Here is a 16,315-nt window from a genome sequence, read left to right on the forward strand (position 1 = left end):
AATAACGCTTCGAGGAGGTGCCATCAGTGTCCAGTTGAATCAGCAGCCACCACCTGCAACTCAAACTGGGGGAAAAAGGGTCAATACAGCACAACATATTCTCAAGCATTGACTAATACAAACACACACACACACACACACGTCATTTATCTGGGTGTTCACATCACAACAAGTCCTAACTTCAATGCTGAGGGTAACCAATTATTGTTCATCTCCGTCATGAACCGTCAGACTACATACAATTCCCTCGTGATCACTAAAATAGGTTGGCACCACTATTGCCGCTATGTCATACTGTGTCGTTTTAACGTACACATGGTCAATTAATGTTCCCTTCTCTGTAGTTGCAGTTGTTACATTTTGAACATAACCTTTGTCTGTGAAAAGTTTGCCGATTGTAGATGATTTTAAAATGTCGTCATTAAAATCTCCCATGACAACAATTGTGTTACTTTTTGGATCTAGCAAATGAAGTAACTTGCCTAGATTTTCTCTAAACAGAGACATTGGATAAGATGGTGGACGATAAACAACTGCTACTAATATTTTAGGGGTCACGCAGTTGCAAATCAAACACTCTAAATTCAAATTTGGTACTTTCATAATATCATATGCCACATCATCAGCAATATAGAAACCAACTCCACCATGTTGTTGCCCTTGTAATGTTAACAATGCTGGGTGGTTGCTACTGTATGATAAACTACGTGGACTACTGTGAAAAATATACCCATCCATCTTTATGGTTTCCAATGAGGAACTGTCTGGTAGCCATGTCTCTGTAACAGCAATACAGTTAAGCTGCAATTGCTGTGTACACAATGCCAAATCTGCTACATGTCTAGTCAGACTTTGGACATTCATCAAATACAAATTAAAGCTATGTGTATTCAATTTGGGCCTCCTTATATTTTGCATCAACAACGGGGGCATACACTGAAGGGCATCCTTAATTTGGTCATTACAATAGATAGTTTCTTCCTCGAATTCTTCAATCACCAATCCAGCCAAACTTCTCACGCGACTTAGTGCAACGTACGCCTGTCCTGCTGAAAACGTCTTTTTCAGACAGACCACAGCCCTATCTGCACTAATGCCTTGCACTTTATGCACAGTACAGGCCCAAGCCAGCTTAAGGGGAAATTGCCGTCGCATTCCACCTTTCTTTGTGGCCCTTTCTTCCTCTGGTTCAATAGCAACACAACCCTCTGCATCTGCACAAACACACACAAACACCCCATTCACCAGTCCATCTTTCACGTCCACGTTCTTGCACAACATGACGTGAGGATTTTTACCCAACAATAGCCGCTCTGCCAAACTTGTCCTATCCGCTTTGGCATGCTGTCCACTTTTTAATTCCAGTTTCCACGTTGTCTTATTATTAACAAAATCCTGGGCATCTATCGCCACATGGTCGGGACACGTCTCAAAGAGCCGCTCCAAATTGTGCTTGTTGACCTGTTTATTTGTAGGATAAATGTGTAAAGCCAAGCTCGCTTCACCTGTTTCGCAACTTTTCAACATTTCCACGTCCCTGTCTAACATTGGGGTCCCTTTCGATCGACTTCTTAACCTGTTCAACAGGTCTGCAAACAGTCTATCCTTTTGCCTAACAATTTCCTTTAGTTCGACAACCTTAAACAGACTTGCAACATTCGTCTTCCACATACAGGGCCTTGCCTTTCACCGGAGGCAATTGGAAAAAATCTCCCACAGCAATTACACTCACATTTCCAAATGGGGAGAAGTCACCAACCTGTTTAATTTGTCTCAGTCTACCGTGAACGTACGCCAACAGCTTGTGATCAACCATGGATATTTCATCAATTATCACAAGCTGCAGATCACTATATTTCGCACGCAAAGTACTCAGCCTTTCTTCACCCAATGGGGTGTACGGTAACCGGACATCTATCCCTATGCCGAATGTGTTGTGAATGGTTGCTGCATGCAAATTGTATGCAGCAATCCCCGTAGGAGCCGTTAACTCTACACAAATGTTGTCAGGATTACGACACATTGTTGACAATAACCTTGTGGCTTCATACTGAATAGCCTTAATTAAATGGCTCTTTCCTGTGCCTGCACCACCTGTTAGAAACACGTGCAACGCATCAGGTTTTTTACCCGCTACCTTCTCCAAACACCATTGCCGGACCTGATAAAAAACAGACAACTGGATCTCGTTCAAAGACCTAATTAAAGCCAAACCGTCACTTCTACACATGTTGTTCTTTTTTTCTAAATTTGCAACCTGTGCAACCGGTTCGCCAACAGCTGCTAAATCTGGAACGTTTCCCTCACCTGTAGGGTTTACCTCGTATTCTTCCAACGGTTCCCTATCTTTCAATTCCTCCTTGCACTCTAAACGCTCCAACTCTTTCTCTGGGCACAACTCACACCAGGCATCTTCAAATAAGCCCTCTGAATCAATAATGTCCTGGATCTTATCCAATTCATCGGCTTCTATTTCAAACGAACCTCGATTTACATCAACTACATCCTTGACGGAATGCATTGATCCGTCACTAAGCCTGACGTGACCGTTCTCGTAAAACTGCTGAAATTTTTCAAAGCTCGGAGGTCTAAGCTGCTCATCCACACGATAAGGAAGAAACAACTGCAAAATACTCTGGCAAAAGGCTTCCCGATATTTATCCTCCGAAAAACGAGCATAACAAACAACTGCAGGTTGTGTTCGTGTTCGTTTTGTCACAGAACCGCAATGGTTTCCTAACTGAATCGCGTTCTTGCAGTTCTCGGATTTTGAGAGGACACGGTATTCCGATGCAAACGTTGCAATACACATGTCATTAAATGTGCCATCCTCTGGCCTACTCTTATACCGATCAACTAAACTAGTCATCCACATGTCTTCCGTTGTAAGATCACATGATGCTGCCTTTTGCCTCAACGTTGTCCCCCGTTGGTATAAATACAACTTTCCTAGAACACTCCTTCAGATGCATATTTGACAACCTATACACCGCTTCCTGAGCACAAACATCTCTGTTGTGGAGATAAACACTCCCTAGACTCTTCAATGCCTCCTTTGCACTGACATTTCCGTCTTTAGCGGCTTCTCCTTTAGCATTCCCGAGCAACAATCCCATCTCTCTTTCAGACTTTGAAATATATGAAATGATGTAAACTACGCATGCATATGCATCAACAATGTAATGGATGTCCATATTAGCATTCCAACATTTTAAAAGTTCTTTGTTGTACTGATTCACCCAGATTTCATTCACTTCCCTTTTCAACACTGTGTTTCTTACGACCAACCAGTTTATATGCAGCCTCAAACTGTGCTTGATCTATGTGAAACTCCTTGAACAACTCTTCCAAACTTTCATATGTCCTGCTGTCATCAGACAGAGCCTTCTTAAGTCCATATAAAAGAGCAGCTGCTTCCTCTCTTTTCTCACCTTGCCCTAAAACCTCTTTCACAAACTCTCTTATCCCTGGACACAGTGGTTTTCCATCATCAACCACATCAGCACTCTGCTCAACCTGATCAACACATGCACACATTTTGGCATCGTCTACCTCCATAGAAGCCGCACGTGCCTTTTCTCCCCTTTTCCTCTTTTCTTCCTCTTCTTCAAATCTGTTTCGTCATATGAATGTATTTGCCGACGCTGGCATGGGAAAATTGAAACGACAAGTTGTGTTGTTCTTCTTACACGATTTTGAATGTCGCTTTGAATGCTGCTGCACAGATGAGACAATGTCCAATAATGACTCATCTTCTGCTGGTAACTCGCATGTTACATATCGGTCGATAAATTCAACTACCTCTTCGTCTGTGTTTTTACCAATTAACGGGGCATTCTCGATCCAAAACAGGCAATGCACGTGGGGTGAACCCCTCTGCTGGAATTCCACCCGATAAAAGTAGTCCTTAATTTTGCCAATTGGGTGTGATGGAGACATCAGCACCTCCCCCAAAAAACAATGCCAACGAAAATCAAACATCCTTGCTGCGGTTACAGGATTACGCCGCAACAGCTCACACCTCTCTGCGCACTCTAAATCCTCTACTGTCTCACATCTACCTTCCTGTTTCAAAATACTCTCGAGGAGATAAGTCCAACGCAAATCAGCTGAAGAAAAAGAACAGAACCACACAGGGACAGCGAGCTGACGAACACACGCTAGCAGTTCACGCTGTGCTCCTTGCCAAAAAGCTGGGGTACCTCTAATAGGTTTTAGGAACCGATACCCATCTTCAAACTCCAACAACTGCTTCAGAGACTCCCCATCTGTCAACAAATTACTATTCACCTCACGTGACACACTACCTCCTTTTCCTTTTCGCAATGCTATCGACACACTCGAACCAACCTGCTGAATCTCTGACATGTACTGACCAAAAAAGATATACTCTACATTATGGGCAAACCTCCCATCAGCATGCAGGATCCTGTTATTCAAATAACGCGACAACGTCAAACGATACGGCCTACTTCATAGAATGCAAACCGCCCCTTAGGAAACAACACCGGGAAGCATTTTGCTTCGTTATTGTGATCAATAAGCAACTGAACAGGATTATTTCCTTCTGCTGGTGCCACATTCAAAATATCATCAAAATATTGGCCCAGGGCTTCCTGACCAATATCAACCGGCATAAGACAAGTGTCCTGGAACATACAATGTTGCTCTCTGTCATGCAACAGCTCATCTTCACCACCATCTATAGGTGCTTCACCACCGTCTACATCCTCATTTACCTGGTTTACTACAACCTCATCTTCAACAACATCTGCAGATGCTTCACCACCTTCTACCCTACCACCAGTCCCATCTTCTTCAACCTCATCATCTTCTTCCCTACAAAACTCATTTAGCCAAGCTTCATTAAACTCTATATCTCCATAATGCAGATTTGTCTCTTTTAAAAATTGCAACGCTTGCCTTACGTGCATACTGTCAACGTACTGATATTCATAATGCCCTTTATACATCAATTTACGCTTTAACTTTACAGGCAACAATGACCCCTCCATATTGGAGCGAGGTAGCACATTGTTGGTCTGTACAATATTCGCTGGAACACAGGTCACCGGTCCATGTACTCCATTCTGTCCGCCTCTAGGTAACGCTAACATTTTCATAAAAGGAATATGTAAAGCTATCAAATGTTGCTCTAAGCTATTCAAACATGCCAATTCTTCTGGAATGACATCTACTCCTAAATTGTTCTTTACACTTTCTGGTGGCATTTGTCCTTTGTTAATTTCATAATGGCATGTGTAACATACCCACAGCTGACCTCTAGCTGTAACCAACCTCTCACAATTCATTACACAGTCCTCATTACAGTTGTGTAAATAGTCTTCCGTAACACATTTATCTGCTATCAAAGCTACATCATTCCTCTTCTTATAATGATCTCTTTCACACTGCAAAACCTGATGACTAAACAGCAATCGATGGCAAACACTGCACACAAACTCTGGCCTATTCCTTACTTTCTCCAAAAACTGCTGCATAAAGACATTAAACTTCTCTCCCCTTTCTCTTGTTTGTTTCCTCCTCATTTTGTTACCTTCTGTAACACGCTTCTTTTGCTCTGGATTTACACAATACTTCCTTCTACTGATGGACTTTACATTCTGCCTGTGTATTTTATTTTGACGGTATTTACTTGTACTCATGTTCTTAACTTTCTCCCGAAATGACACATTTTCCTGATATTTTCTTGTACTCATCTTCTTTACTTTCTCCTGAAATGACACATTTTTCTGATATTTTGCTATGCTCATTTTTTTAACATTCTCTCTAAAGAAAACACTGTCCTGGTATTTTTCACTACTCATCGTCTTAGCCATCTTCCTATGTGAAAAAATGCTCTTATATTTCATCATCTTCTGGATAGTTTTCTTACTTTTCACATACTTTGAAACAAGATAATCAATATTTGAACTACTGATAGTTGCAGTAATCTCTGCCTCTACTCTTGCCCTCCTTCTGCGTATGTACGATGAATCGCTTGAATTACCCACTTTGCACAAATCAAAGCAAACCTCTTTATCACCATGTTGAACACAAACAACTGGCTCAAAATGATTATTATTACCACATTTCAAGTATATGCCTTCATCCGTCAACATTTTACTCGTGCACCTGTAATTGACCCATTTCTCACCACTGTATGTAAATATGTCTATTCCCAAAGCATTTGCTGTTGCCTGAATTTCTACATCTGATGCACAATTTCCAACTTTCTTCATCTGCAACTTCTCAATATACTCGGACATTGAAGCATATTCTTTTCCCACTAACTCCATGTGCCTTTCACTGTGACTCTCTTTCTGAGAGCCACATACAACTTCAGATACTGCTCTAAAAAAAGCTATCACCATCCACTATGATTTTATTGGTCTTACACACTCTACCTAAAGACCCATATTTTTTTGTGCACTTTTTCAATCTGTCTTTCAAATTCCAAATTGAATTGACTGCATAATGTCTGTGCAACTACATCCGATAGAGAGCTAAATTGGAATGTGCTTTTACTTGCATCATCCACAACATCAAAATCCTCTACAAGTTCAACGACAAAATTATCCACAATTTCTACATCAGTAGCTAATCGTTTTGCAGCTGCACAACATGCATCATTCGCTATGCTCTTTACTTCACTCTGATGCTGAACCAACTGTTCTTCAAGGTGACATCTAGTACTGCACCCTTTGACATTAGGTTTAACCATTTCACAATTGCCATAACAACTCTGCAGTTCTGGCTCATGAACACAAACCACAGTCTCATAGTGATTTCCAGAGCGATTTTCTAAATAAATGCCATGTTGTGACAAAAGCTCACTGTTGCAACTGTATTTAAGCCAACGACCATCATGAAATGTGAAAACATTGATTCCTAAATAATCAGCAGTGGCTTGTATTTCCACCTCTTTAGCCCAGCTGTGCACATAACGCATTTTTGATTTGCTAATGTAATCTGCCATTGAACAATACTCACTTCTCAAAATGTTTTCATACTTGACAGCATTATTTTCTAGATGCTTGACAACAGCTAGTCTTATTTTTCTATGATCAGTTTGTTTTCCACTCACAGATTGAGAGATGGCACGAAAGAAACAGTTACCGTCAGCCACTATGCTCTAATTTTTGCACGGTACACCTAACAAACCAACAAAAACAGAGACTGGTACATGTGATTTCTCAAACTCCACATTTAACTGTGTGCATAAAGCTCGAGACACATTTTCACAAACTGGATTATAGTAATGGTCTTTACCCTTTCCATCACAAACAAATTTCACATCTGAACCCATTTCAGAAACATCATCTCTTCTCAATCTCTTTGCCTCTTTACCATTGCCAATTGAAATCTTGCGCTTTCTTGCAGGGACTTTACACTTTACACCTTCTTCTGAACCACAGCCCAACTCCTGAGTAGTAGATATCAGCTCAGAATCCTCACTACTCTCTGTCAATCCCAAAACGCTCACAGCTTGCGATGACCCGCACAATAAATCAGTAGCTGCTAAAGTCTGCTCAGACAATTTGCAACTCGCTGTTGGAATCTTTTCTGCCGCTGTAAGACGTACACACACGCCAGCTATTTCAAAAGGCCTGTCCTTACCACTAAGCTCTGAAGCCAAACTGCAAATGTGATTGAACAAATCACCAAGTGAATCAAAATACATCACAACACTTGTTCCATTTCCATCAACCATGCCATTAACACTGCGTGCATGGGAGTCAACAAGTGCGTACTGTCCATTTTCCAATTGCACATGTAGTACCACACATTGTCAGGAGACATGAACTGTACTGCATAAAAATCTTTTCCAGTCCATTTGCTAAACTGACAGTCCCCTTCTCAATATGATCACCGTCTACCATATTGATGTCACCACTGGCAAAATCTCCATATTCAAAACTGAAGCTCTGACCCCCTATAACTGACTGTTCAGGCAGCTCTGGAACACACAACATCTCTGACGACGCGCCGATCATCTCATTGACATGCAAACCCGTGTACAACTGGTACTCTGCCACCTTGTTCTTCTGCGACCTCCTTTGAAGCACCATCAGCCATCTCCTTCACAGACATGTAACCAATGCCAATCCAATTGACATTCAACGACTTCTTCAAATTCCTGATGTGAAGCATCAGGTCATTGAGGCATGTGTTAAACACAGCCACAGGCGAGCCAATGCCTGCTGTTAACCCTGATGCGCTACGTGTGCCACTATCAACAAACGCATAATATTCCCCATGATCAATAATGGCACAAATGGACCCTTGAAGGTACGCCAGATACATTCCACCCCACAACAGATGTTCCTGCATCTTCTCGTACACTTCACTGTCGTCTTCCAAGAAATCCACGTCTGTGTACATTGGCCGACCCACTTCTACGCTCCACTTCCTGCCAAACACATTGAGCTGCATAACACATTGTGAATCGCTCTTCCTGATTTCCTTTGCTACAAATGCCACCAATTTCTTCCCCTCTGCACATATCGTTCCGATATCCGCCTTTTGCCATGTACACACCGGAGCCATCGCGTGTTTGATTGCAGCCACAACACTACACGCCTGTACTTCAGATGCCACGATTCACATCTGACATCACGACCGGCAACAACAGGCAAAGGCAATGAAACAGAGCAAACGCATGTCTCGTCAGCAGCGATCTCACCTTTGACGGGTCTCGCCGTGCGCTGCGCAGGAAGCCCCCCCTCCTCGAACACTTCCACAGCACCGGCAGGCGATGGCTGTGGAGACCCAACGGTTGGTGTGACCTCCGCCTTGAAAGAAATAACATAAGAAATACCACTATTTAAGAGAAACAAAATATTTTCCCCCCTGTAGTATTATAAAATCACCCCAGAAACACTTGTTGCTACCCGTCTACTCAAACTGTACAGTAACACAACTCCACATGAATCCAATATTGCTTTTAGCGCTACAAGCACAAAAGACAATTTTTTAGTACTAACCTGCTGCTTAGGAAGTCTTCTCGGTTTAGAAGCAGCTGCTCTCGACCGATGTCGCAAAACTGATGTCTAGTGGCAGAAAAACAAATTTCAGGCAAATGTTACAACTGTCAACATTGTTTTTCCCCTAAAAGACTGTCTACACAAAGAAGACACTTTGTAATAAAATTACCTTAGTGCGTTTTGCATCACTGCTCTTCACAGGGCTGGACAGATGTGATGGAACAACTGCATCCATCGCATCCATCACGGCACTGCTAAACCAGACTGGGTTTAGCGGGATGGAACACTCCTGCTCAACCTCCTCTGGCTGGTGCGTCTGTAACGACAAATATTTCAATTTCACTAATAGTGCTCCTATGACCATGATGCTTAGGGAATATGACTTTTGAAGAAAAAGACTCTCAAATACACAATTACAGTGTGCAACCCATTACCTTCTTGCCCTGTCCCACAACTGTCCACTCGAAGGGGTTGGAGCGACGAGGCACGATGACCTCCCCCTTCACAACGATTCGTGGACAGAATCGTGGCGGTGAAGTCCTAGGAGAGACCCTGGGAAGCACTGCTTCCGTTGGCGCTGTTGCCTCCAGTTGCACATAGGCTGCATGCCAGAACAACTGAGACAGGATCGGCATCCCAAGACTGTCACTCAAGTGTACCTGCAGTAAAAAATGAATTTACACAATACACATTTTACTCTCAACACATGTATTGTCATTAATCTTTTTGCCATTTGCCATAACAACTACACAATCCCATAAATGGAATGTCATTCTACTTACACCATCTCGAGACCAAATCCCAGGGCAGTCCAGAGGGAAGTGCTCTGCAGTGGACAAGTACTTGACACCTTAAAAAAAAAAAAAAAAAAAAAAAAAAGGATATACATATTTTTTTAAATCACACATTCCAACAATTTCCCCCCATTAATTGTCAGCTCAATTCACACCTTTTAAATATGAATTACCATCTTTTATAAAACAATCAATCAATATTATGGACATTAATAATTTTCATTTTATCCGTTGACTTACGAAAAAATAATCTTTTCCATACATGCAACTACACTTAATCCACACTTTTTTCTAAACATACCCATTCCAGCTGCCACACGATGGAACTCCTCCCGCATCAACTTGTGATGATCTGCATCATCAGTCAAGCGTGGAGGAAAGTCCAGACCACAACCTGTACAAAACAGTAATTGTTATCTACTAAAGTTCTCAAAAATCACCTGCATGCACACACAGCCACACAAACACACAAATTTGTAGTACCAAACATAATCATCATTACATATTTGTAGAAGAACTTGCCTCAGGGAAGAGGTTGCACGCACTGCGCAAAAGCTTGGCAAAGTCCACACCTGCCTCGCCAAAGGTCCTGCTGGCAGTCAGGTTGTTGCTAGGGGCCAACAGGCAGACCAGGTCGGGTGTCGGAGTTACAGTACCATTCAGTAACTCCGTCCTCAACTCAGCCACAGAGGCCCCCGGGGTTGACATGAAGCCAAAGGACAGCCGTCCCTCTGGCATCTTGACAAATCCATCTACGAGGCTTCGTAGATGGGAGTCCCCGACCACAATAACAAACTGAAACGACACAAAGGATTATGATTTACTCATTTCTTGAAAAGGAATTAATCCATTTTCCCCTAGATCCAAAAAGTTGTTCATCAATTCTAAATGTGCAGTACCTTATTCCCTGCGGGTGACTCAGCAGGTAAGACCAGCTTGTGGCGACGACCAGTCAAAGCTGAAATTGGCCATTCCTGGCGGTAACCTGTACCACGGCCTATTTATACAACAAAACAGAGATAAAAATTTGTTATTATTATTATTTGGCATTAACCATAAAAAAAAAACCTTGTACATCAACACTGCACTCTCTTGGTCCATAAACAACACACATGCCAAGTGTCAGGCTGATAAGAAGAACAGTTCTCCAGATGTGACCAACAGACAGACAGACAGATTTCAATCTAATTGTCATTATATTTCTTTTAATATTTACAAAGAAATGTATCTGTTTATTTTGCATATTTTTTATCTTATCTTATATTTTCCCCTCTTGTTTCAGGTTCAATATTAACATCTTAATGCCAAATATTCAGTATATGATCTGTGTTCAATTAAAAAAACATACAACCCAGTCAAATTAAAATGGCTGACTCCTAAATTTGCTCACTCGCAACAAAATGGCCGATTTCCTCAAATCAAAATGGCTGACTCCAAAATTAGCTCACGCACAACAAAATGGCAGATTTCCAAGTAAGTTGACTCAAATCAAAATCATATTTAAGGACAACATTTGATGAAATAAATGGTTGCTACATACATTCAGGAGTAGCAGGCGGTGCAGTATCGACGTTCAGCGGCTGCCGCTCCACCATTCTCCTCCGAGCGGCCTGGGAACGACGAGAGGACTTGCCCCGAGGCATCTGTAAGTATATGTTGGCACAAGTGATTATTCATTTCTATTACTATATGCTTCTACTCTACAGTACTTGAACAGTTACATTTATATATAAACATCTATAACTAAATCAAGAATTTACTCACACCAAACTTAACGAGTCAAAGAATACTAAACAAGTCAGCATCTGGTGTCACAAAAATAAAAATAGACGAATAACTAACCATATCATTTACTGAAGCAAATACATTGCTCTACAATCACCAGTAATACAAAAGCACACACACACACACACACACACACACACACACACACACACACACACACACACACACACACACACACACACACACACACACACACACACACACACACACACACACACACACACACACACACACGTAATCTACAGTAGGGCTGCAGCTACTAACACACTAAACACAAACTAACACACACTTATAGCTACCTCATTGCACCACGCCCCGACATGGGCGCGGCCGCCCACGCACAATCATCGCCAACAATTGCATTGCAGCATTGCCTCAAACTCCTCTAGAATCCAAGAATTGCAAAACATGACAAGGCATTATGGTGTGTGTGTGAGTAAGACAAACATATCATGAATGAAGCTCGCCTTTCACTCAGTTCTCACACACGCACACAAACTAACACACAACTTATAGCTACCTCAGTGCACCACGCCCTGACCACGCCCTGACACACACAATCATTACCAACAATTGCATTGCAGCATTGTGTTAAACTCCACTAAAATGAAGGCAATTAATTTGTGGGAAGGCAAGTGATCTCATACACCACTACTCATCTGCTTTTAAACTCTGCTAAAAAAAAATAATAATTAAAAAAAAAATCCCTCCCACAGTTAGCCATTAGCTGCTGACGGCTAGCACATTAGCGCTTCACTGCTTCTGCTTAATACACGCTCAGCAGACCTGGTACCTTGGCCTTACTGCCTCCTTCTAAAAATAGCAATGCTTCCAATTAACATTTATTTACTCTATGATCACCAGTAATACAAAAGGACCCCCACAAACACACAAACCAGAAATCTACAGTAGGGCTGCAACTACTAACACACACACACACACACACACACTAACACACAACTTATAGCTACCTCAGTGCACCACACCCTGACATGGGCGCGGCCGCCCACGCACACACACAATCATTGCCAGCAATTGCATTGAGTCAAACTCCACTAAAATAAAAGGCCAATTAATTGGTGGGAAGGCATGTGATCTCCTACACCACTACTCATCTGCTCTTAAATTAAAAAAAAAATAAAAATCCCAAAGTTAGCCATCAGCTGCTAACGGCTACCACATTTGCGCTTCACTGCTTCAGCTTAATACATGCACAGCAGACCTGGTACCTTGGCCTTACAGCCCCCTTCTGAAAATTGCAATGCTTCGCATTAACATTTATTTACTCTACAATCACCAGTGATACAAAAAGACCCCGCCCCACACACACAAACCAGTAATCTACTGTAGGGCTGCAGCTACTAACACAGTGCGCACAAACTAACACACAACTTATAGCTACCTCAGTGCACCACGCCCTAACATGGGCGCGCCCACCCACGCACACACACAATCATTACCAACAATTGCATTGCAGCATTGAGTCAAACTCCACAAAAAAAAAAGGCAATTCATTTGCGGGAAGGCATGTGATCTCATACACCACTACTCATCTGCTTTTAAACTCTGCTAAAAAAAAATTATAATAATAAAAAAAAATTACCCTCCCACAGTTAGCCATTAGCTGCTGACGGCTAGCACATTAGCGCTTCACTGCTTCTGCTTAATACACGCTCAGCAGACCTGGTACCTTGGCCTTACTGCCTCCTTCTAAAAATAGCAATGCTTCCAATTAACATTTATTTACTCTACAATCACCAGTAATACAAAATGCCCCCCCCCCAGACACACACACCAGAAATCTACAGTAGGGCTGCAGCTACTAACACACACGCACACACAAAAAAAACAACAACTCCCACAGTTAGCCATTAGCTGCTAACAGCTAGCACATTAGCGCTTCACTGATTCTGCTCAATACACGCTCAGCAGACCTGGTACCTTGGCCTTACTGCCCCCTAAAAATAGCATTGCTTCCAATTAACATTTATTTTCTCTACAATCACCAGTAATACAAAAGGACCCCCCGAAATACACACACACCAGTAATCTACAGTAGGGCTGCAGCTACTAACACGCACACAAACTAACACACAATTATAGCTACCTCAGTGCACCAAACCCTGACATGGGCGCGGCCACCCACGCACACACACAATCATTGCCAGCAATTGCATTGAGTCAAACTCCACTAAAATAAAAAGGCAATTAATTGATGCGAAGGCATGTGATCTCATACACCACTACTCATCTGCTTTGAAACTCTGCTAAAAAAAAAAACTAAAAAAACCCCACAGTTAGCCATTAGCTGCTAACGGCTAGCACATTAGCGCTTCACTGCTTCTGCTTACTACACGCTCAGCAGACCTGGTACCTTGGCCTTACTGCCCCCTTCTAAAAATAGCAATGCTTTCAATTAACACCTGTTTGCTTTGTATTAGCAGTTAGCTCGTCTCCCGACATTAGCTGCTAAAAACTAGCACTAGCATGGTAGTGGCCTGTCGATAAATTATGTCCACTGAGCCAATTACCGTGTGTAGCGAACAAGTCCTGAGAAGAATGAATAAGTCCTTGGATGAAATCCTTTGGAAATCCTTGGAAAATCTTTTGGAAGTCTCAAGAAAAGTCTCAAATCTCTCTGTTGTGTGTGATCAATGTCCCTTGCTACTTGGTAACAAATAGAAGAGGCTGTTTTCGCGCCAAACAGACCTCATAAAGACTAGGCAGTGGAAAAAAAAAACTCAAATCAATTTCAACCAATCAGGGCACTGTAAAAGAAGATCACGCCTCCTTGTCTGGCTTGACTCTGTGGCGTTCAAAGACACTATGTGATTTTCAATTATACATACAATCATTTGGAACATTTCGTTCTAAATGAAAATAATTATAAAATAAACTAATGGATCTTTCTCATTTCTACGAATTACTTCAAAGGCCAGAGACAAAAACTACTACAGGTGATCAAAATCATATTATATTTTCTTGATATTACATGTCTTTCTTAGTACAGAGTGTGAGTTACAATTTTAAGTTACTTTATACTTAACCCTCCCGCTTGCCACGCGTGTAATTTTCAGAGGCCCTCTGGGTCTCTCTGACCCCAACTCCCGGGTCGGACAAACCGCCCTGGAGCCTCGGGGTCGGGGCTTCTCTGACCCCAACCCTCGAGTCGGACAAACCTCCCCGGAGCCTCGGGGTCGGGTCTTCTCTGACCCCTCGAGTCGGACAAACCTCCCCGGAGCCTCGGGGTCGGGTCTTCTCTGACCCCACGAGTCGGACAAACCGCCCCGGAGCCTCGGGGTCGGGGCTTCTCTGACCCCCCGAGTCGGACAAACCGCCCCGGAGCCTTGGGGTCGGGTCGGGGCTTCTCTGACCCCAACTCCCCCCCCCCCAAGAAAGAGAGAGCGAGAGAGACACACACACACACACACACACACAGAAAGAAAGAAAGAAACAGCGGCGACCCCTGGACACGAGTGATAGAGGGTGCCCCAACTCCAAAAAAAAATCACAAAAGGGACACAGGCGGGCGCTCTCGCGATCAAGGCCTTCGCCTGATCTCTGCCTTGGGCCTATGCGCGCAGCCAGTTGGCGATTTAAAAACACCCTCCCCTGGTGGACCGAGTATGCAAAAGGGTAGCACAAGGGATAACAGTGTCATACAGTATTTATTGCATTCTGGGAAGAGAAAATTCCCCCGCACATGTGGAGCTGGGATCCATTGTTTTCTTCATCTATCCCCATCTGTGTAATTATTTGTTGAGTATTAATTTTATTCAATCCATAAATCAGTGAAACGTCTATCAGTGATGCATGTGTCATCATAGATGGATTAGGCAGCTAGCTAGAGTTTCATAGACTGCTTAGTCAGACAACATAAGCTCATTTTTATGATTAAGTTACCTTGTGAACACATATTTTGCCAGTGAATAAAGCATAATAGTCTTTACAGTGTAAACCAATGAAAACCATTACATCAGTTGAAGTAACACAAACCCTTACATTCATGCTAGTTATTCAGCGGAAGAAGGTTCGCACAACTTCACTTTCACACAGTATTTTTTCAGGCACTTCTGTTACGACTCTGCCCCAATGACTTTTGTTGATTCCTAAGGTCTTTTTTTTTCTTCATGGACAGTTATTCTTGCTTGTGGATTTTGATTTGGTTATTCCCTTGTTTCCTTGTGTATCTGTTATATTAGTTCCCTGATCCCTTGTTGTTGGTTCCTGTTTTATTTTGAAGTAATGTTTCTTGTGTTTCCGCACTTCCTGTTTCCCTGTCTTTTGTCTGTTCACTTTACTTTGCCTATGTCTCCTGCCCTGTGATTGTCTGCACCTGTTCCTAATGTGTTTCACCTGTGTTCAATTTGCCCTGCCCACCTTGTGTCTATTTAGTCTCTGTGCCTCCCTTCCTCTGTGATTTTTGCCCCAACGTGATTCCTGTGATTTTTCCCCCAGTCTGTGATTCCTGCCCGGTGCTGTTCGCTGTAATGTTCTGTGATTCCTTTTGCTACATTCTTGGATACTTGGAGTTGGATTTTGTTTTACTTTACACTGTAAGTCTGTTTTTTTTCTGATTATTAAAACCATTATGTAAATTGTCCTCTGCATTTAGGTCCAGTTCCTGCATAACCCTGACAACTTCTTTGGCATAAACCCAAAGAGAGGAACCAAGGATAGACGGTGCAAAGTCACCAACAAGAAGACAACAAGAGTCAATCCACATGTCCACTCTGCTGAGGAGAATCA

General features: G+C 42.4%; 2 protein-coding genes across 2 annotated transcripts; both read right to left on the reverse strand.

Moving 5' to 3' along the window:
* Positions 1 to 1,516: 1,516 nt before the first annotated feature.
* Positions 1,517 to 3,056, reverse strand: LOC124849374. The gene has a single exon (XM_047327349.1). The coding sequence runs from the start codon at positions 2,873 to 2,875 to the stop codon at positions 1,640 to 1,642; it is 1,236 nt and encodes a 411-aa protein (XP_047183305.1). The 5' UTR covers positions 2,876 to 3,056; the 3' UTR covers positions 1,517 to 1,639.
* A 506-nt stretch (positions 3,057 to 3,562) lies between these two features.
* Positions 3,563 to 8,550, reverse strand: LOC124851039. Its single transcript, XM_047337816.1, has 2 exons — positions 8,032 to 8,550; positions 3,563 to 6,323 (listed from the first exon to the last, which is right to left on the reverse strand). The coding sequence occupies exons 1-2, from the start codon at positions 8,548 to 8,550 to the stop codon at positions 4,455 to 4,457; spliced, it is 2,388 nt and encodes a 795-aa protein (XP_047193772.1). The 3' UTR covers positions 3,563 to 4,454.
* Between the last annotated feature and the right edge of the window lie 7,765 nt (positions 8,551 to 16,315).

The sequence above is a fragment of the Scophthalmus maximus genome, chromosome 15 (assembly GCF_022379125.1).
Source record: "Scophthalmus maximus strain ysfricsl-2021 chromosome 15, ASM2237912v1, whole genome shotgun sequence".
In the NCBI taxonomy this organism is placed as follows: Eukaryota; Metazoa; Chordata; class Actinopteri; order Pleuronectiformes; family Scophthalmidae; genus Scophthalmus; species Scophthalmus maximus.

Coding starts and splice junctions, on each gene's coding strand:
- LOC124851039 (XM_047337816.1), bottom strand. CDS start 8,550: ATGGCTCCGGTGTGTACATGGCAAAAGGCGGATATCGGAACGATATGT. Junction 6,324..8,031: donor CAGAAGAACAAGGTGGCAGA/GTACCAGTTGTA, acceptor TGTGGCTCTCAG/AAAGAGAGTCACAGTGAAAG.
- LOC124849374 (XM_047327349.1), bottom strand. CDS start 2,875: ATGTGGATGACTAGTTTAGTTGATCGGTATAAGAGTAGGCCAGAGGAT.